This window comes from Rhincodon typus, chromosome 1 (genome assembly GCF_021869965.1).
Source record: "Rhincodon typus isolate 14 chromosome 1, sRhiTyp1.1, whole genome shotgun sequence".
NCBI classification, from domain to species: domain Eukaryota; kingdom Metazoa; phylum Chordata; class Chondrichthyes; order Orectolobiformes; family Rhincodontidae; genus Rhincodon; species Rhincodon typus.
The window spans coordinates 69,607,692-69,628,765 of NC_063332.1; the positions used below are offsets into that span (position 1 = coordinate 69,607,692).

General features: G+C 37.5%; 1 protein-coding gene across 2 annotated transcripts in view; it reads left to right on the top strand.

Annotated features, from left to right (window-relative positions):
* frg1 (FSHD region gene 1) overlaps positions 1 to 20,473 on the top strand; it is a 21,363-nt gene extending 890 nt beyond the window's left edge. The window contains exons 1-9 of one of the 2 annotated variants that reach the window (XM_048596108.1): positions 1 to 155; positions 3,899 to 3,966; positions 6,155 to 6,277; positions 7,502 to 7,562; positions 9,699 to 9,813; positions 12,841 to 12,945; positions 16,339 to 16,430; positions 18,157 to 18,267; positions 19,912 to 20,473. In XM_048596108.1, the coding sequence (XP_048452065.1) occupies positions 100 to 155; positions 3,899 to 3,966; positions 6,155 to 6,277; positions 7,502 to 7,562; positions 9,699 to 9,813; positions 12,841 to 12,945; positions 16,339 to 16,430; positions 18,157 to 18,267; positions 19,912 to 19,948 (768 nt within the window). In that variant the 5' untranslated portion in view covers positions 1 to 99 and the 3' untranslated portion in view covers positions 19,949 to 20,473. The remainder of the gene's footprint in view (positions 156 to 3,898; positions 3,967 to 6,154; positions 6,278 to 7,501; positions 7,563 to 9,698; positions 9,814 to 12,840; positions 12,946 to 16,338; positions 16,431 to 18,156; positions 18,268 to 19,911) is intronic. The other variant, XM_048596114.1, reaches the window with a different exon arrangement.
* The last annotated feature ends 601 nt before the right edge of the window (positions 20,474 to 21,074 follow it).

The window sequence follows — 21,074 nt, forward strand, 5'->3', positions numbered from 1 at the left end:
CCGCTCTAACGGTGTGAGTCCTCCAGTCCAGCGTGTGCCGCTCTAACTGCGTTAGTCCTCCAGTCCACTGGAGGCGCTGTTTCCGGTAACATCTCCAAGATGGCGGAATATGCCTGTGTGAAGAGTACGAAGCTGGTGCTGAAAGGGATGAAAAGGTTTGAGTTTTACCTCCACAGCAGAATAATAACATAACATTGGGATGGGAAAGAGTTGGGAGCTGATGTACAGGTAGATATTAGAGGTCGATGTTATCAGAGAGACAGCTAGAGATTGATAGAGGGAACTGAACTGAAGCAGGTCGTAACTCGGGGTGGATATGATGTGAAATCTATTATTAGAGAGAGGAAAATACGATCGTAACAAAAAGAATTGCATAAACACCTGAAAGGCAGAAATTTGCAGGGTTAGGGTCAAAAGAAGGGAGTGGGACTCACTGGTTTATTGTTGCATGGAAATGATGGGCTGAATGACCTCTCTGAGGAAGGAACAAAAACAAAGTTGCTGGAAAAGCTCAGCAGGTCTGGCAGCATCTGTGAAGAAAAAAAACAGAGTTAACGTTTCGGGTCCGGTGAGCCTTCCTCACAGAGGAAGGCTCGTATTTACTGGAAATATTGAGAGAGCCGCTGAATGGGTGGTAACATGAATTCTCTTCAGTGAACACAGTTATGTGAATATATTTATCAGAGGGAGAAAAGTGCCGATCCCCAAATATCAGCTCAAGGAGTGTTCCCTATCATTGGCTTGGATTTTCCAATGCCCAGGTTGGGAGAGGTTTCTGCAGCGTAGATGGGAGTTGTGCTGTGTTTATCCAGCATTTTCTATTTTTATCTCAAATTTTCAGCATTCACTGCATTTTGCTTTCATCAGAGGGAATTACCTGGGAAACTAAATGTTCTTAGCAATTTCCTAAGCCTGGAACCCTCCAAAAGGATTCAATTAAATAGGTGGATACAGAGAGTTATGCTGCAATTATGTTGATTGATTTTATTGTTGTCCCATGTACCAAGATACAGTGAAAAAAGTTGTTTTGCATGCTCTACAAGCAGAACGTACCATACAAAGTGCATCAAAGTAGCAGAGCAGAACAGAGTGCAGAATATACAGGCACAGAGTAGGCATAGAGAAAGAGATCAACATTAACATTTGATAGGTCCATTCAAAATTCTGATAACAGCGGGCAAGAAGTTGTTCTTGAATCTGTTCGTAAGTGTATTCAAACCTTATATCTTCTGCCCAACAGAAGAGGGTGGAGGAGAGTATGACCGGGTGGGAGAGGCTTTTGATTATGTTGGTTGCTTTTCCGAGGCAGTATAAAGTAGATGGAGGCAAAGGATGGAAGGCTGGTTTGCAGGATGGACTGAGCCATGTTCATCACTCTCTGTAGTTTTTGCGGTTTTTGGAAGAGCACTTGCTATAGCACGCTGTGATGCATCCAGATAGGATGCTTTCTGTGGTGCATCTATGAAAATTGGTAGGAGTCCTTATGGACATGCCAAATTTCTTTAGTCTCTTGAGGGAAGTAGAGGCATTGTTGTGATAATTAGCGAGGAATATTTAGACAGTTAAATACTTAATCTAATTCCAGGGTATCTATTTAACTGATCCCCAACCTATCACACCCACCACCGTCACTGTACTTGCTCTAATCCCTTACAACTTCTGAACGCTGATCATTTTCTGTCCCCCTCCTGACCCGATAACCTTTATCCACTTAAACTCTTAGCTGTTTCCTGGCCCTTTCCCACTTTGTGCCCTGGAGTCATAAAGCTTTGAAGAGTAGAAAGAGGCCCTTTGGCCTATCATGTATTTGCTTGTCATCGAGCATCCATCTATCCTAATCCCATTTTCCAGTACTTGGCCTGTGATGTTGTGTGCTGTATTGTTTCAAGTGCTTATCTAAATAATTCTTAAATGTCTTGAGGGTTCCCACTCCATCACCTTTTTAGGCAGTGAGATCTAGATGCCCACAATACTCTGGAAGAAAACATTTTATTAAGTCCCCTCTAAACTTCCTCTCCTTAACTTAAAACTGTGTCGCCTGGTTATTAACCGTCCCAGGGGCAAAAAATTCTCCCTGTCTATGTCCCTCAGAACATGCACACCAAGGTCCCTGTGATACTGTGTACTTCCTAGGATCCTGCCTTTCAATGTGTACTCCCTTGTCGTGATAGTCCTCTCAAAATGCATCACCTCACGCTTTTCAGGTTTAAAATACGTTTGCCACTGTTCAGCCCATCTATATTGTCCTCTTTTCTTCTCACTGTTTACCACAAAGGTGTCTGAACTTACTAACCATACATTCTCCTACCTCCTACATGTCTTGGTCATTAATTTACACAACAATCAGCAAGAAACCCAGCACAAAACTCTGTGGTACATCCTGCCACTAAACCATCTTTTGATCCAGTTTTTCAAATTGCCCTGGATCCCATGGGCTCTTAGCTTCTTAATCAGTCTGTCATTACTGAAGTCAATATAGACTACATCAACTGTACTACCCTCATCTACACACCTAGTCATCTCCTTTAAAAATTCAAATTTGTTAGACATGATCTCCCCTTTACAAAGCCAAAGTCAAAAATCACACGACACCAGGTTATAGTCCAACAGGTTTATTTGAAATCACAATCATAAACCTGTTGGGCTATAACCTGGTGATGTGATTTTTGACTTTATCCACCCCAGTCTAACACCAGCTCCTCCATATCAAGCCTTGCAAAGCCATGCTGACTATAATTGATTTGTCCTTGCCACTCCACACGCAGATTAATTCTGTCCCTCAGAAATTTTTTCCAATAATTTCCGTACAATCTAAGACTCACTGGCCTGTAGTTTTCTGGTTTATCCCACTACTCCTTTCGAATAACATTACGACACTAGCTATTTTCTAGCCCTCTGGCTCCCCTGTGGTCAGGGAAAATTTGAAAATTTATGTCAGAGCCCTTGCAATCTCCTCCCAGCTTTGGATGGTTCTCATCTGATGTTGGGATTTATCCATTTTCCAGCCTGTTAAAACTACTAATACCCCCTTCTTTTCAATATCGCATACATCCTTCCTGATTTCTAGACCTACATCATTCTTTTCTATTGTAAATACAGATACAAAGTGTGCTAGCATCCTATACCATTCCCAGCTGACAATCTATTCTCCCCGCACCATAATCTCTCCATGACCTTACATACATAACCCTTACAGGGGATATCCAAGATGCTGGCTGAGATACTGGACATTTAAAGCACAGAATATGGCAACTACTCCTGTGAAAAATGGAGCATGGTTTGATCGCTCCACTCCCACACCCCCAAACTATCCTCCATTGCAAGGATCCAATCAGATTTAGAGGACGTTCTGTGTTTCTGAGGACCCCAGGTCATAATCTCCTGTCAGAAATGCAGAGCTCTTTCTCAACATAAAAAAGAAATGGAATAGCAATCTGACTGTGATTACAACATGGAAAATCTAGCCCATTGTTTTTAATTTTTTTAACAGTGAGTGAGAGTCAACAGTATTTGTTGTTCAGCCTTAATTTCTCTTAATAAAGGATAGTCACTGTCTTAAGCCACTGCTGACCATGTGGTATACCCCAGTGACATTAGGAAGTGGAATCAAGAAGTATGTTACCCGTTGGAGAATTCTAAATCTCTGACCTACTCTTCTAGCCAGAGTATCTGTATAGCTGGTCCAGTTCAATTCTGGTCAATAGTAACCCTCAGGATGTTGGTAATGAGAGATTCAGCAATGATAATGCTCTTCAATGTCAGGGGGAAATGATCAGTTACAACTTACGTTATCTGTCACTTTACATTTGCGTGTTTGAAACTTATGAGATCAAATGTCATAGCTGTCAAGTTCTGTATAAGGATTATGAGTTCAAGTCAGTCATGTGTTTTTCTTTAGTGAGAAGAAAAAGAAAAAGAAAGGGAAAAGAAAACTAGAGGAGGAGGAACAGGTGCTTGATATTGTTGGTAAGTGAGGTTGGTAATAAAGTGTCCTCATGCTCTTTTAGTTTTTCATGCATTTTATCCACCAACAAGGTTTAAGTCTGAGAAAACTTCACACTGCTCTGTGAATGAGTTCTTGGCTAGGGTTCAGTTCATGTCTGCCTCAACAGTGCAAATACCTGCTAACTTAGCAAATGTTCACTAAATTGCATATTACAGAAGCTTAATAAACAGTTACTGACATTGCACTGATTTTCTGCTATTATTTTCTAATGCACTAGTTTATTCCAATTAAATATTTCTAAAAGTAGTTAGAATTTACTTTTTTTTTCCTGAAACAAATAAATGACAATTATTTCTTGAATACTTTGTTTGAATCATAGGTTGGACTTGGGCCTCTGTAGTACTATTCATGGTCATTTACCAATTTGTGGGTCTTGGTACCTCTGCCCTCACTGATAAATAATACTAATTTCCCTGCCTCTCTCACCCTTCCTTCTTTAGTACATATTTTCCTTTTCTGGTGCTGTCCTCTTCTCATTTTTGCCAAATATTGTTTAATATGTGCTTGCTATCTCCCAGAGTGTCTTGGTGTGAAATGTAGTTCACTGACCCCTACAGTTATCCTTCAATGGTGGTTATCCTATAATCAATTGTAGTTATCCTACAGTGAGTCAGACTTGTGAACATTGTTATAAAACCGTGAAGCTTAGCATTTTTAAAAATAGAATTCAATTCAAATGGAATAAAGAATAATAAAATAAATTCTAATGCACATAATTTATACAGCTAACACATTCACGTCCAACTGAACTTTTTAATGCAAAATTTCTCACCTTCTGTAGGTTGAACTTCAACTTTGTCTCAATTTGCTTTTCCAAGATCCTATCATCAATAGGCTATCAACTTGATTCATCTGGCAGCGCTGTCACCTCTGGGTCAAAATATTGTGGATTCAGGCTTCACTTGAGAGACTTCAGCACATTTTCCACACTGACACTTAAGTGAGTTGCTGAGAGGTAGTCGCTCTTGAACGGATATATTATTTTTGATGCATTATTAAACCAAGGCTTTATCTGCTCAGTCAGGTAGATATAGCAGATCCCGTGTTGCTTTTCAAAGTGCAGTGATGTTCTCCCTCAACCCAACTTCACCATTTCAGATAAACTGGCATGTAACCCTGTTTGCGTTTTTGTGAGACCCTACTATATACAAATTGGCTGCTATAATTACAATCGGAACAAAAGTGGATACTGATCAAATTCATTATTGCCTGTGGAATACTTTTGGTTGTTGTGAAGTCATGCACAGCACTAAGCAAATTCAAGCTCTTTCCATTTGTTGCTGATTTAGAAACCTGTCTTGATATGTTGTTATGATATGAGCTGATGGTATACTGGACAAGTCAGGTCTCAGTGATATAAGGCTTGATAAACCATAAGTATTATTTTCTCTCTTCGTTTACCGAGGCAGTCAGTCACTGAATAAATTTATAAGAGGCTGCTAGTCTAATATCGGAATGAAAGATTCAAACTTTTTAATCCAACATAACTTTACGGGTACTCAAACCTCAATGAAGGGTCCCCTTTCTCTCAACACTAAAACTCCTTATTCAGCTTACACGACTGTGATCAGTTTCCTATTTGACAAAGTTCTGTGCATTCATTCAATGCTGTTCTCTTCAATTAATACTTCTTCCCTGAGACCCCTAATCAAATTACTAACTCAGCTCACTGCTAATGCTGAACTTGGCTTCCTTAAGCTCGTGTCTTCAAAACTTTCTAGGATGTCTTCCTGTCTGACATATCCACAATCTTCTGTTTCTGGAGTTTTCTTCTAAACAACTCAGAATTTCTCCCTTTCTGCTTTGTCTGTTTTTGGAGAATGCTAAACTAGCAGCACATTTGAGTAAACATGTCTGGGTATCTAACTCTATGGCTGCATCTCTCTGTTGGATTTAAAACTCAAGTCTGCAAACATCTTAGCAATTAACTGCAGAGGCAAGACACTTGCAAGTTGGTTAACTAAAATTATATGATTTCATGGAAATGCTGTTATTAGCTCACTATTCAACATTATTTTGGTTTTTTTTAAGAAACCAGAACAGACCTTCACAGAACAGAAAACCAAATCACTGTTGCCTCCCCTTTAGAACCCAAGCTTCCAAATAATAATATATTCTGACTCTCATCAGATTTTTAAAATATTTTAGGAGGATGGTGGGCAGTTCGGAATTTTGGAGAAATTACCGGCACTGTGGCAATAGAGATGGGAACAGGCACCTACATCTGTGCTCTGGATAATGGTCTATTTACTCTTGGAGCACCACATAAAGGTTTGTTGGCATGATCTGAAATGTCTTATTCTGGGTTAATCTTTTCTCACAAATCTGATGTTTTATGGTTTTAGAAACTGGAAATTCAATATTTGTGATTTACAGGATTAGGTTTAAAAAAAAAAGTCCTTGTTTGTTTGCTGAAACTCTCGTCGATCTGATTACATTTAAGATCTTTTTATTTGTAAAGCATTCTGCTAAAAGCTAGAGCTATAGATATTATTCCATCAATGAACAAAACTGTCATGAAGAATGAACAAAAATGATCGTAGCTCAACTGGTAGGTTTGTATGATTCTATCTATGTTGATACCTGGAATTGACATTTTTAAAGATATTTAGGGGTACATTTTCAACTTGCCATATAAAACTAATGTTGCACAGATCATTAGATTTTCATCCTTTACGAACAACCAATCCACAATGTCAAATAGATTGAAAATGTACTTTTTGGCTCCTACATTTTTCTGCAATATACACCAAATGTAGCCACCAAATTAGCAAATATTAACTCACACTTTCATTGGTGCTGCTTTGAATTCAGTCATCTGAAGTTGCATGACAGATTGATGATTTTCCTCTGCCTCCAGAACTGGACGCAGTTTTTGATTGTTGCAGCTAAATTTGGAAACCGATGGAACAAGGAACAGAAAGGCCATTGTCCATATTCTGATACCTCATATAAATAAGATTGTGTTTTAAAGAATCTTCGGTTAATTCTGAGTGTCTTGAAAAAGTTCTTAAATGGTTTACAGGATATGTTGATCAATGCATTTAAACTGTAACTATTTAGTATGTATTAGTTTAGCCTAATTAGAGTCTTCCATCTCAGAAGATTGTAGATTCAAGCCACGCTTCAGGATTTGAGCACTTAATTTAGACACAGTTCAACAGCACAGTACAGCCTACTACACTTTATAAGTAACTAGTCTGATGTAAAGTGGTTTTAGGTGTTTTAAGGATGTAAAAGGTGCCACTTGAAATCTGTTTATTCATATTTTCTATAAAGAGCAAACTCTCCAACCAGAAGATCTAGATTTGAGCCCTCTCTGTCCCAGATGTATGTCACAACATGTCTGAATCTTAAGTAATTAAAATAAATAACCAAACATAGTTATGTCATCGTAACTACCTCTTTCAGCAATATTTGCTGCATGATAAAAATGAACAACTGTCTTTCTCATTGTGAAATACAATCTGCGTTGATATTTTCTCACTTCCACAGAGGATAATGAAAGTCCTGATCCCCCAGAGCAGTTAACAGCTATCAAATTATCTGAGACCAGGTGAGCAATACAAGTTGCATTTTTTTTCTGTTTGTTTGAAGGGGAGGAAATCTGTGCACCTCATTTACTCATAATGGAACAAATGTTGGCAGATAACCGAGAGTTACATTAAGAATGAAAACTAATTCATTAACCTTGCTAAAATTAACTGAATTAGTTCAATCAATCCATTGCTGAAATATATATGCAAAACTACTTGGTGCAGCGAATTCTGATTGTGATCGAATAAGTTCCTCTTGGTGTTTTATCAACAAAATTATGCTAGAAGTTCCTTCTAAAAATTAATCCAAATTGTGATGTCAAGAATTTCTGGATTTCAGCTCATTAGTGCGTCAATTTTGTAATTCTATAGGATGTTCTAATTTATCCAGAAGGAAATAATATTTTGTAATTTATATTTACTAATGTTGTTTGTGAATTACGCATTGTAAATCGGTCTTTGTTCAGTGTTTTCATGTCCTTCATAAGGAGTTACTTTCCTACTGATTTAAGCATAGATACAAATATACCTTCCTGTTTGTTCCTGCACAGTCATGTCCAGACACCCTGGGAAAAAGTAGCAGTAATTTTAAAACCATATCCAAAGTGAAAGTAATATAACTGATTCCATCTGCTCTCCTTCTCTGCTTTGACTCCTGCAGCCCAGAATTTTTTGTGGATATTCGTCTCTTATGAACCAGGTAATCAGGGTCAAAGTGAATCTTGGATGCTGATACCATTTCAGAAATTCATAAATCATGACTACTGGCATTAAAAAGACTATGTAGACTTAGTCAGGGTTTGAGTACTTCTTTATCCTAATCTGCAAATGTGAAAAATGTTAATAATTGCAGGGCACCATGAAAGTATAATTTGTGCTCATACTCACAAACTAAAATCTATTCCATTCACAGAAATGTAGCTTTGTGTGTATGTATTTAGAAATGCACAATAAAAAATAGGTATTTGTGATGTATTTACATTTGAATTAGCTGTTTTATGGCAAGTTAAGAACAAATTATAGCTAATTTGTATAATTTTGTTAAAACATTTTTGTAGTATCCCCATTGTGCAATTCTCAGAGTATTAAATGCAAATAGCCATTGTGATGATGAGAAGGTTCAGTATCAAACAAAATTATTTTGATCCATATGCCAGGCTGCAAAGTGCAGAGTTGGATGTACTGTGCACTGCCTATATCACCTACTTTTTTTAATTGCCACATTCAGCCTTGTTTCACCTTATAATTGCTGAGGTGATGAGTGTAGATTGCCCATTGGGCAGTCTGTTCTATGCATTTACCAACTTCTTTCAAATTTGAACTGTTGATTGATCTTCATGCTTCAGGGTTTCATCCGTTGCTTTAACAACCACACCCTCCTCCCACATCTAAAATGTCATTCTCCATGCCATGGTAAATATTTCTCATATTCAGTACATTGATGTCCTTAAGGAATTTCTATCATATCTTCTTTAAGCTCTTTCAGATAGGCTGCAGTTTATTACTACCATTTCTAACATTCTTACATGTAGCAGACAGCAAGAGCTGTGTGCGGTATTCCAGTAGGGAAGGATCTTATCAACTCTTTATCACTGACTTACGTTTTATTATCCCATGTATTTGCCTCATTTACAACTAGTCCATGGTATGTATCAACAAGTTGGATCTCTATAATGCCTTTATTCCAGTAAAATATTCTATTGTACCCTACAGAAGTGTTTCCAACAAAATCTGATGACAGGTGATCTCAACAATCTGCTGAGACGAACGGTTATCAACAATCAATCCTTTTGTATTGCTTTATAAATGCGTTATAGATTGTTCTGTGGTGTGCATACATTTTGCATAGATACTGTTTTGAATCAAAATTTATAACAAATTGGCAGATTTGTAATTTCTGTTAGGAAACATAAGAATGTAAATATATTGTGTTGCTCAGGAGTAAAAGTATTTATTGTTACTATGTCTACTATAGTGCATTGAAAGCAATGCGAATAAAGCAAGTTGACAGATGGTAATGAGACAATTATACAGTTATAATTTGTCTGTATGCCACTGATTAACATTTTTGCAATAACAATATGAATTGAAATGATGTCAAAATTCAAATTAATGTTGCAGAATATATTTTCATTATCCATTGTTATTAACTATAGAATAGCACTGAAGTCTGGCTATGGCAAATATATGGGCATAAATTCTGATGGTGTTGTTACTGGACGATCAGATGCAATTGGATCAAGAGAACAGTGGGAGCCAATTTTCCAAGATGTAAGTTTCCTTTGCATACTCATTGCATTTTGTCAGTATTCTCCCACAACCATATATATTCTGCCACCTTCTTTCCCTTCCCACAACCATATATATTCTGCCTCCTTCTTTCCCTTCTCCCAAATATAAAGAAGCAATCAGGAAGGCCAATGCAAAAGACCAGTTGGGCATTAGCTGGAGTATAGTGTTCTGTTTTGGGTACTTTGTTTTAGGAAAAGGTTTACTAGAGTGGTAGCAGGGATGAACAACGTCGACTATGTGGAAGACTAGAGACACTGTCCTTTTCTTTAGAACAGAGAATTTTGAAAAATATGATATAAATCATGAATTGTTTGGTTAGAGTAAAATAGGCTCCTAGTTAAGTATGCCTTGATTTTAAATTTATTGTCTTTGTTTTCAAATCCTCCCAGGCCTCACTATTCCCTATATCTGTGACCATCTCCAGTTCATAACCCCTAGGATATCTGCAGCCCCTCAACTTAGGCCTCTTGCATATCCTTGATTTTAATCATTCCCACGACTGACAGACATAGCTTCAACTGCCAAGCCCTTAGCTCTGGAGCTTGTTCCCTCCTTTTCTTACTTTCAATCTCTTCAAAAGCAGACCATTTTGAACAACCTATGGTAAGCTGTCTTAATACCTTTCTTATATAGATCAGCATTAAAAATAACACCCCGTGGAGCACCTTGTAACATTTTATTTTTGTTAGAGGCGCCATATAAATGCAAATTGTTGTTTTGGTCAAGGGGTCAGTAGCTTGGGGGAATGGATTTAAGGTAATTGATATGAGATAGCAATTTTTTCATATGGTAAGTTGGTGTGATCTAGAATGCAGTGCCTGAAGCAGAATTAGGAGTCACTTTCACCGTTGTAATTGCTAAATGTTTGAAGGGAAGGAAAGAAAGACCCATGAGGAAAAAGCAGGAGAGTTGAATTAACTGGATTGTTCTACGAAGAACTGGCATAGGCATGATGGACTCAATTACCTCCTTCACTGTATCATGTTTGATTCCATAAATAATAAATAGTCCAAACAGAGTACACATAAAAGGAATTTGAAATCAAGTTCTAAAGCACTGTGGTCAGACCACAATATAGTATCAAGTTCTAGTTAACAGAAACAGTTAACAGAAAAAAGGGAAAGAAACTTAGACTGAAAGCAGTGCCAAGAAGTGCCAAAATGTTGATCATTGTTTTAGAGGTTTAGGTTACACGAAAAGACTGGAGAAGGTTTTACTTTTCAGCCTTAAAGAAAGCTTATGAGAAGTTATCTAATGGAGTTATATAAAATAATAGACATGTGGAAACTCTAAATTAGGACAACTACTTGAAATTAATTTGAGAGATGACATGGAATCACTGGTTCAATGAACTAAAAGCCAAATCTCGGACTGACCCCATGTTTTTTGCACAGAGTAATTAATTAACATATTGAGTGAGCCTCTGTTTGGGGAACTGCAGCAGAAGACTTCCTTAATGTATTATCTAAAATGTGCCAAGTTGCCCTTCTCATCCAAAAATTTATGTTTTCTGTTTATGAATGGCCAGGTAATCTGGAATTTTAGTAATATGAAGTAACATTTCTTAAAGCACTGGAAAAACTACACACTCACGTTCAGGTCATACCATGGATGTTTTGATTGAGCTGGAATCGCTACAACAGGCAAACAGGTTTCAGTTTACCATCTCAAAAGGAGGATGTCACCAGCAATACAGCACACTCTCACTGTTACACTGAGCATTCAGTCTTTATGATGTGCAGCAGAAAGCTTTATGTTGTCAGTGAGCAACACTGAGACATAACCATACATTCAATATTCTGTCTGCCTCTCATCAAAAATCTTGCATCAGACACCCCAGTTTAAAAGTGTATGTAATGTGTTATACTTCAAAAGAAATCAGGACATTTTCTGATTGTCTTAAACCACCTACTTATTAATTTAATATCACTGCTCAACAGTAACCCTGTGTCCAAACAACCAAAATATAGTCAATTGTTTGATATAAATTACTGAAAATTCCTTAGATAAAGTATAAATGTATAAAATTTAAACAATTCTGGAAAAGGACACTGAACTTATACTTAAAGGTACTCATTCCATGTTCTAATGCCTGTTTCCTATACACAGGCCTGTCATTTTCTCTGGTACCTAGAACGTGTGTTTTGCTTAATTCTCCAAACATGTTTTGCATTTGGATGATGATACTCAGCCACGCAGTAGATCAAAATTCCAGAAGTTTGCCTGTGTCATGCTGTGTATTTCACAATGACTACATCATCCAAATTGCAGCCCTTATTGGTTTTAATACTAAACAGGCAGAGTAGTATATATAAACAATAATTTATAATATGCTGTGTGACTAACATTTCATTCATAAAATTATGGTGCTTTAGTGATGTATAACGTGGTGATTAGACAAAGAAACAATTTCCTGCTTTCCTGTGATGCACTACTTTAACTCTAAAAATGTGTTCTCCCTTTTGCACCATTCCTTGGTACGGGCTGACTCATCCCTTTACATCCACTCTGTTTTCCATTTCACAGATTTCATGTTAGATTGAAAACGTTGTGAGACTTTGGCAATCCATGGTCGTGTTTAGGTAGAGTTGCTTGTGTATGCAGATATTTGGAAATTGACAATAGTTTGTCAAAAATAACAAGAGTATGAAACACTGAATAAGATCATCAAAACTTTGTGACTATTTATTTACAACTGTAACAACTTGCATAATTATGGCAACTCCTAACTATCCAAATGCTGTGGTCTAGGTTTATCAGTTCAGTGTATAAATTGCAAGATTTCTCCCCACTGTTATCCAAGACGGTGAGGTAATTTGTACATTGTGTTTAGGCTAAGTTAAAGAGGAACATACTAAAAGAAATCTGAAGAATTGTGGCAAAGCAATTTCAAGAAGTTATTCAGTAGATGGCTTAGCAAACAGATTTTTATTGTATCTGTAAAATATAAACATTTTTATAATTAAAAAGCAAATCACATATAATCACTAGCTTTTCTGTTTCCAGGGGAAGCTGGCACTGATGGCATCAAACAGCTGCTTTATCTCTTGTAACGATGAAGGCGATATTATTGCAAAGCACAAAACAGCAGGAGATGAGGAAATGATAAAGGTATCCATGCGGGTTGCTTTGGTTAAAATTGCCTTAGTTCAACAATAACCGGCTGACTGAAACTCAGTTTGGATTCTGCCAGGCCCACTCAACTGCAGACCTCAATGTGCAGAGAAAAACTGAACTCAAGAAGGGAAGTAAGGATGACTGCCTTTGACATCACGGCAGCATTTGACTGAAAGTGGCATCAAAAAGCACTGACAAAACTGGTGTCAATCGGAATCAGGAGGAAAACCTTCCGCTAGTTGGAGAGGCAATGGCCTAGTATATTGTCCCTAGACTAATAACCCAGAGAGCTAGGTAATGTTCTGGAGACCTGGGTTGAATCCCATTGTGGCAAATTTGAATTCAGTTAGAAAATGTGGAATAAAGAATTTAATGATGACCATCAGCCATGATCTTATTAAATAGCGGGCAGGCTCGAGGGGCCAGATGGCCTACTCCTGCTCCTAGTTCTTATGAAACTGTTGTCAAATGTCGGTAAACCTCATCTGGTTCATTAATATCCTCTAGGGAAGGAAACTGCCAATCTTACCCCTGTGCCACTTGTGATTGAATCTTAACTGCCCTCTGGGCAATTAGGGGTGAGCAATAAATGCTGGCCTAGCCAACAACTAGTGACAATGTATAAAAGTAGGTCATACCTAGCACAAAGGAACAAAGGTCTGCATTACACAGAGAATTTTACCACTATTCCTTGTGTTTGTGCAATTTTAGATCCTTCTTAAGGCAAGTCCCTGAAACTTCCTTATTTTCTATCGTTTATTAGTATTGCCCCGCAATGTGTTCCTTTTCCTGACTTGTCCAGATATAGTTGTTTCCAATGTGGGTATATAATAAAAACAGAAAATAGTGGAAATAGTCCAAAGATAAGGCACAATATAAGAAGAAAGAAAGAGAGCAAACTTTACAAGATTTTTACGTTTCATCAAAACTGGAAAATAGTGGCAGTAACTTTGCTTTTATAATATTAGATATCAATAGAACTGGAAAATTTAAAGCCATGAATCTGTTGTAATTGATGTACTGTGCCCCTTGATTAGCCACTAGTGTTTATGATTATTCAGTTCTGTTAGGATGCTTTGCACATTCACAAACATACCACTTAATCCTGACTCTCATTCCCTGCTTAAGAATTCTGCCTAATTTTTCTTGACGTTTTCATTTAATTTTTTATTATTATCCTTTTTTCCTTCCAGATTTGCTACTCCTTTTTTCTATGCCAATAATTTCTCAGCATTTATCTTATGATTCCATAGAGACCAAAATTGGTTAAAAGAATATAAATGTCTAGTGACCAATACAGAAATCGCATAGCCAAATTTGGAGACTTTTACTGTAACAAATAAATTAAAATCAGCATCAACTAAGCATTACATAGTAGGCAACTAATGTAATAAACTGAAGAAAAGGTATCCTCCCCTTAAATTTAAAGATGATCAGAAAAAACCTGCACAATATTTAAGCATCGACCACACTCTCCATCGACATGTAGCCTGGAGTTAAACCCCAAAGCACCCCCCATCTCTTAACACGATCCTTTCTTGCTGAATCTTCCAATGTTCTTTTAAACCAAGTCATTTTCATTCCACTCATTAAGCACAGTCAAATGGACTTCTGTTACAGGTTCTGTCTAGTGATTCCATGGCTGTAACATTTGCAGGCCTTCTTTTCTCGAACAAGAGTTGCGACTTCACTAGCCCTCCACTTGGTGGTTATCACAAAATCTGTCCTTTTCTTCTGCGTACTGTAACAGCAAGGTCTTTTTTTCTATTCATTTGTGGGATATAGGCGGCGTTGGCTGGCTAGTATTTCTTGCCAATCCCTAGTTGCCCTTGAGAAGGTGGTGGTGAGCTGCCTTCTTGAACCGCTGCAGTCCACCTGCTGTAGGTTGACCCACAATGCCATTAGAGAGGGAATTCCAGGATTTTGACCCAGCAACAGTGAAGGAACAACGATATATTTCCAGGTCAGGATGGTGAGTGGCTTGGAGAGGAACTTGGAGGTGATAGTGTTCCCAGATAGCTGCTGACCTTATCCTTCTAGATGGAAGTGGTTATGGGTTTGGAAGGTGCTGTCTGAGGAACTTTGGTGAATTTCTGCAGTGCATCTTGTGGATAGTACACACTGCTGCTACTGAGTGTCAGTGGTGAAGGGAGTGGATGCTTGTGGATGTAGTGCCAATCAAGCGGGCTGCTTTGTCCTGGTGGTGTCAAGCTCCTATAGTGTTGTTGCGGCTGTACTCATCCAAGAAAGTGGGCGTATTCTATCACACTCCTAACTAGTGCCTTGTAGACGGTGGACAGGCTTTGAGGAGTCAGGAGGTGAGTTACTCGCTGCAGTATTCTTAGCTTCTGGCCTGCTCTTGTAGCCACTGTGTTTATGTGGTTGAGTCCAGTTGAGTTTCTGGTCAATGATAACCTCCAGGATGTTGATAGCGGGGGATTCAGTGATGGTAACACCATTGAATGTCAAGGAGTAGTGGTTAGATTATCTCTTATTGGTGATGGTCATAGCCTGGCATTTGTGTGGCGCGAATGTCACTTGCCACTTGTCGGCCCAAGCCTAGATATTGTCCAGATCTTGTTGCATTTGAAGACCGATCATCTTCCACAAAACCTGTTCATCTAATTGCTTCTGAGAATCTGTGATTTAGCAAGCAACAAGAATAGCTGTCTTCTCCTTTGTGTTAGAAGTCTCACCTGACTTTGTCAGTCAGTCAAGACAGGGGCTTGTTGGTCCCTATTGCAAACCAGATCACAGGGTAGACCCCTATACACACTTACATCATCCTGCATTCCAGTGCATTTCATTTTGCTTTCAACTAGAAAAGACCGTTTAAACACAACCATCTCTGGAGTTTAAAATGATGTGCAAAGATGCAAGGATGATGTAATACACTGCAAGTTATTATGGTAAGGAGTGCACTGCCTGGAAATGTGGTGGAGGCAGGTTCAGTGAGCTATTTGAGGGTATTGGATAATTATTTGGATAAAAATAGTACTCAGGGTTATGGGTAAAAGGCAGGAAATTGAAATTAGGTGATGTTACTCATTTGCAGAGGTGGTAGAGGCACAATGGTTAAATGTCCTCCTTCTGCATCGTAACAATTCTGTGATAACAGTTATCACTTGGTAGTACAGAATTTGGTTTTCCCCTTGACTTGCTTTTCTTGCAAAATGTGCCAGTGAGCATAAGATGTAAAACTTCGATAAAATGTGTCTTTTTTTCAGCAATACTCCAACTACAACAATCATGGTTAAGCTCTCTCCTTTTATTTCAATAGCTGTACTAATACTGATGACGCTTGCGGTTCTTAATGCATACAGATAACCAGGTCCAACTAGTACATTTTTAAACTTTATCCACATTTTGTATTTTTGTTTAAAACAGATTCGTTCCTGTGCTGATATTGTTGTAAAGGAAAAAGATGAGCTTTTAGATGAAGACAAGGGGAACGTGAAACAATGTGAAATCAATTATGTGTAAGTACACCAAAGGTTGTGAGCGCAATTGGAGTGGTCCACAAAATAAAATGCATCTATTTATACTTTCTTTAAAATTGCTGAGAGTAGAAGAGAACGGAAACCTGCAACATATTACCATCTTCTCATTGGCAGATCTAGGTTTTTATCCTTCCCGGAAAGATTTCTTCATTTCTTTGGTGGCAGGTACCCAGTGTAACTTAGTTTGAATAGTTTTTTGTAAGTTTCTGAAGAAACAGTCTTGCAGTGTAACACTGTTTAGGCAATCTTTCTGTGTCAGAGCTAGTGAATCTTATAGGACTATCGCACAATTGCAGCAGAAAGAGTTATCCGCTGCTCTTAAGTTTGGAACAGCACATATGTGTGCCTGGTTTAATTATGCTTGGTATAATGTTGAAGAAAGAAAGAAAGTTTGTTTTTAAAATATTTGTCTGAATTTTCTGTTATGTTTCCATGCCAAATCATCATCTTTGTCACAAAATCTAGAAATTCTGAATATTCGGGAGCTTCTGAAGTTGAGAGAATCCTGGCATTCCAGATTTTCACTGCTCTTTGTGTGAAGTACTTCCAAACATCATCACGAGGTCTTATTTTAAGCTGATGCTGCTTGTCCTAGACTTTACCATCTGAGATGATATTGCAGTCTAACTATACTTTCAAATCCTTTATTCATCTTACACAGCTGAAATAGTTCAACCTTAACTCTTGTATACTCAAGGAAACCCAGAACTAGTACGTGGAACTTCATCTTTAGCTCTTAGCCACAGTATCATTCTGGTGAATCTACACTAGTATCTCTAAGATCAATGCGTTCTTCCTAAGGTGTGGAGCCTATATTTAATGTTAGAGTTAGGGATATGGAGATAGGGCAGGAAAGTGGTGTTGATGTTGAATTTCAGCCTTAATTTTACTGAATGACTGGAACAGGCTCAAAAGCTATATGTCCAGTTCCTGCTTGTGTTTCTTCTTATCCTGTGCATCTGTTTATTAGCTTTTAGTGATTTCTTGACAAGGACTCCTAAGTGTCTGCACCTCCTCAGTTCCTAGCTTCTCTCCATTTCGGAAATATTTGATCTATCTTTCCAAAGCCTTACACTTCACTACAATTTTGCATTGTCAATATTTATCAGTGCCAGTTTGTAACTTTCCATTCACAACTGCATTATTTACAGTGCTGACTAATGTCATATATTGACTTTGTATAAAAAACGACATGCTACTTAGCACCTAATCTAATTCTGTGCTTTTGCAAGTTATGCTGATGGCAGTACTCTTTTGCCTAACTTGCTTTGATAGCAAAGTCACTTGGATAATATCTAAACCCTTCTTTATTTTCCAGACATTTATATGTCCCCAGAGTCATAGTCATTAACAGCACCATAGCCCTACAAATTTATTTCCTTCAAGTGTCCAACTGGTTTCCTTTTGAAATCATTGTTTATGTTTGCTTTGCTTTTCTGAAGTAAATATTTCCATTCTCTAAGCATGTCCTGATAACTGTCGGTACACAATCATCATTAAATCAATTTATCATATTTGGCTTCTCACAAAATTAGAGCAGTTTGCAAGAAAAAATTGAGGTGCAAAAATTGCAACAACCCAGAGATGTAAGTTCTGAGAAAATAGGTGATAAGGAGTTTTGAATACATTATGGTGTCGTGCTGTTTTGTTTGATTATTGCGTTAAAGGCTTACTTCGGGTATCTAATGTAATTCTTCTGCTGCAGAAAGAAATTCCAGAGTTTTCAAGACCATAAACTTCGAGTAAATGTGGAGGATAGTAAACTGCTGAAAAAAGCCAGGAAAGAAGGTACTTTTCACGAGGCCTTGTTGGACAGGTATGTCTTTAAGTTTTATTTAGCAACTAGGAAGAAGTCTTCCCATTTAGTCTCTTAGTATCATGGAATGGTTACAGAAGAGAAAGAGGCCATTTGGCTCATTGTGTCCACATTACCTGCCTGCAGTAGCAACTCAGTTATTTCCACTCACCTGCCTTTTCTTCATTGCCTTACAAATCTTGACTCTTCAGATAATTAAACAGTTCTATTTTGAAAGGTACAATTGAATTTGCCTTCTCTACAATCTCAAACAGTTAATTTCAAATCCAAATTACTTGTTGTAAAAATGTTTTCCCTCATGTCACCACTAGTTCTGTTGCCTTACATTGGTGTCCTTTTCTAGAGGGGACAGTTTCCCCCTATCTACTATGTCCAGACCCATTACGATTTTGACACCGCTATCAAATCTCCTAACAACCTTCTCTGAGAAGAGCAGTTCCAGCTTCACCAGCATATTGTATAAGTGAAGACTGTCATCACCAGAGCCATTGTCATAAATCTTTTCTGCATTGTCTCTAATGCCTTCACATCTTTCCTAAAGTGCATTGACCTGAATTGGACATAATGCTGCAGTTGAGGCCGGAACATTGTTTTATGTAGATTCATCATAACTTCCTTGCTTTTGTATCTTATGTCTTTATTCGTAAAACTAAAATCCTAGATGTCTTTTTAACACTCGCTCTACCACCTACCCTTTCATCTTCAATGATTTATGTATGTATACCCCAGGGTTTAGACCAGTGTCATTTGTTTTGCACTTTCTTGCATCATTCCTTTTGTTTTACTCCACACTTCTCGGCATTAAATTTTATCTGTGAAATGTTCACCCATGCCAGGAGCCTATCTGTCCTCTCCAAGTCCATCGCTCTCCTTCTGTAGATTTACGTTAATTGAAAACATCAAAATTGTTCCCTGCAACCTAAATCTAGAGTAATATAGATCATAAAAATAGTAATCCTAATAGTGATCCCTAAAGAACCCCATTATAAATCTTTCTTTAATCCGAAAAGCAACCGTTCATCACAACTTTCTGTTCTCTGTCACTCGGCCAACTTTATGCTGCCATTGTTCCTTTTATTCTTTGTCTTAAACCTTGTTCAAAAGTCTGTTATGTAGCACTTCATCAAATGACTTTTATAAGTCCTCATTAACCCGCTAATCAATTAAATTAGTCAAAGTGCTTTGTATTTCTTAGCTTTCCTCAATTGAGTTTGTCACAGATTAGCATTCATAAAATCTGTCCCCACCACTGAGTTTAAACTGCCTGGCTTATTGTCGTTGAGCTTGTTCTTGCACCCTTTTTGAACAAGAGTGTAACATTTTACAATTCTCCAGTCCACTGTCATCACCCTTAACCAGGGAGAATTAGAACGTTATGGCCAGTGCCTTCACAATCCCTCATTAGAATTGGATGCTTCTGATCCGAACACTTGGTAATTTATCATGTTTAGTATAATGTACTTTTCTAAAGCTTCCTCTTTCTCTTGAATTTTATCTCATCCATTTTCTCAGCCATTGCCTCTTTCACTACGATTTTGGATGCATCATCCTCATTAGTAAAGGCATATTCAAGATACATTACACATTCTTGTTACTTTTTATCTTTACATATACATAATGAAATTTCTCTGTTTTGCTTTGCAGGCGATCCAAGATGAAAGCTGATCGATATTGCAAATGAAGCAATTTTACTGTTTTCACTGGATGTATGATTTTTTAATCTCCAAGGCTTCTTTTGTGTTCATACAAAACCAGCAGTGCTGTACAGCAAGCTGCAATATTTGTAATGTAAACCTGCCATTTTCAATTTCTTTTTCACTTTTGAAAGGTGTATTATGTGTATAGCCTTGAACGGTTACTGTTCTAGATTAATTACATTTTAAGAATGAACAGTATATATGTTACACTGAATTCACTGTAATTACTGAGTATGCTACTAAATCTTTACCCTAAATGTACATCCAAGAATGTGAGGAATGAAAGGCAAGTTCAAAGAATATTGTCAGAGTTGTATTAAGTATATTGTTCTCTGCAACATTTATAATGCCTTAATTGGTTCATTATTGGTTTATTCATATTTACTAATTCACAATCCATGGTGTGATCCTGTTGAGGATTTAAGTCTTAAATTTGGATGTAGGCAAACGGCCAAATGTCAAAGTCTCTGTATTAAACATTTATAAAATTAAATTATGTATAAAACTAAGCTTCCTATTTTTATTTATTTCTGATTTAGGTGGCAGAAAGAGAGGTGAGAACAAACCCATCAGGAGTTTCTCTTAAGATAAAGAAATTAACAATCATGATTTGATCTATTCTCTTCTTAAAATATAACATCATCATTTCTTTCATTTATTTAATATAGAATAGCACACATTGTTGCATTCCTAATATATTTGTTCACTGACAATAGAACACTTACTATAAAATGAATTAAACCAGTCACCAAATGAACCCTATCCAATCAATTTTACGATACTAAAGTAAATTTTTAACATATTAAAGTTTGAGTTCAAATCTTTAGCATTAGAAATGGGTGGAAATGGATTGACACTGATGAGCTAAGTTGAACAGCGAGATAAACTAGAACAGCTTTGCACAAAGATTGATGAATATTTTGAATGGACTATACAGGGTGATGATCCAGGCCAATAACACCAGTGACCTGGAATATGGACAGACGAAATCATCACTTTAACATCTAGGGGTTCCAATTAACCAGAAACTGAACTGGGCAGCCTTAACAGCCCATTTCACTAAGTTTATGGTCCTTCAACAGCAGTTCATTTGGTGTCAGAGATAGTAGG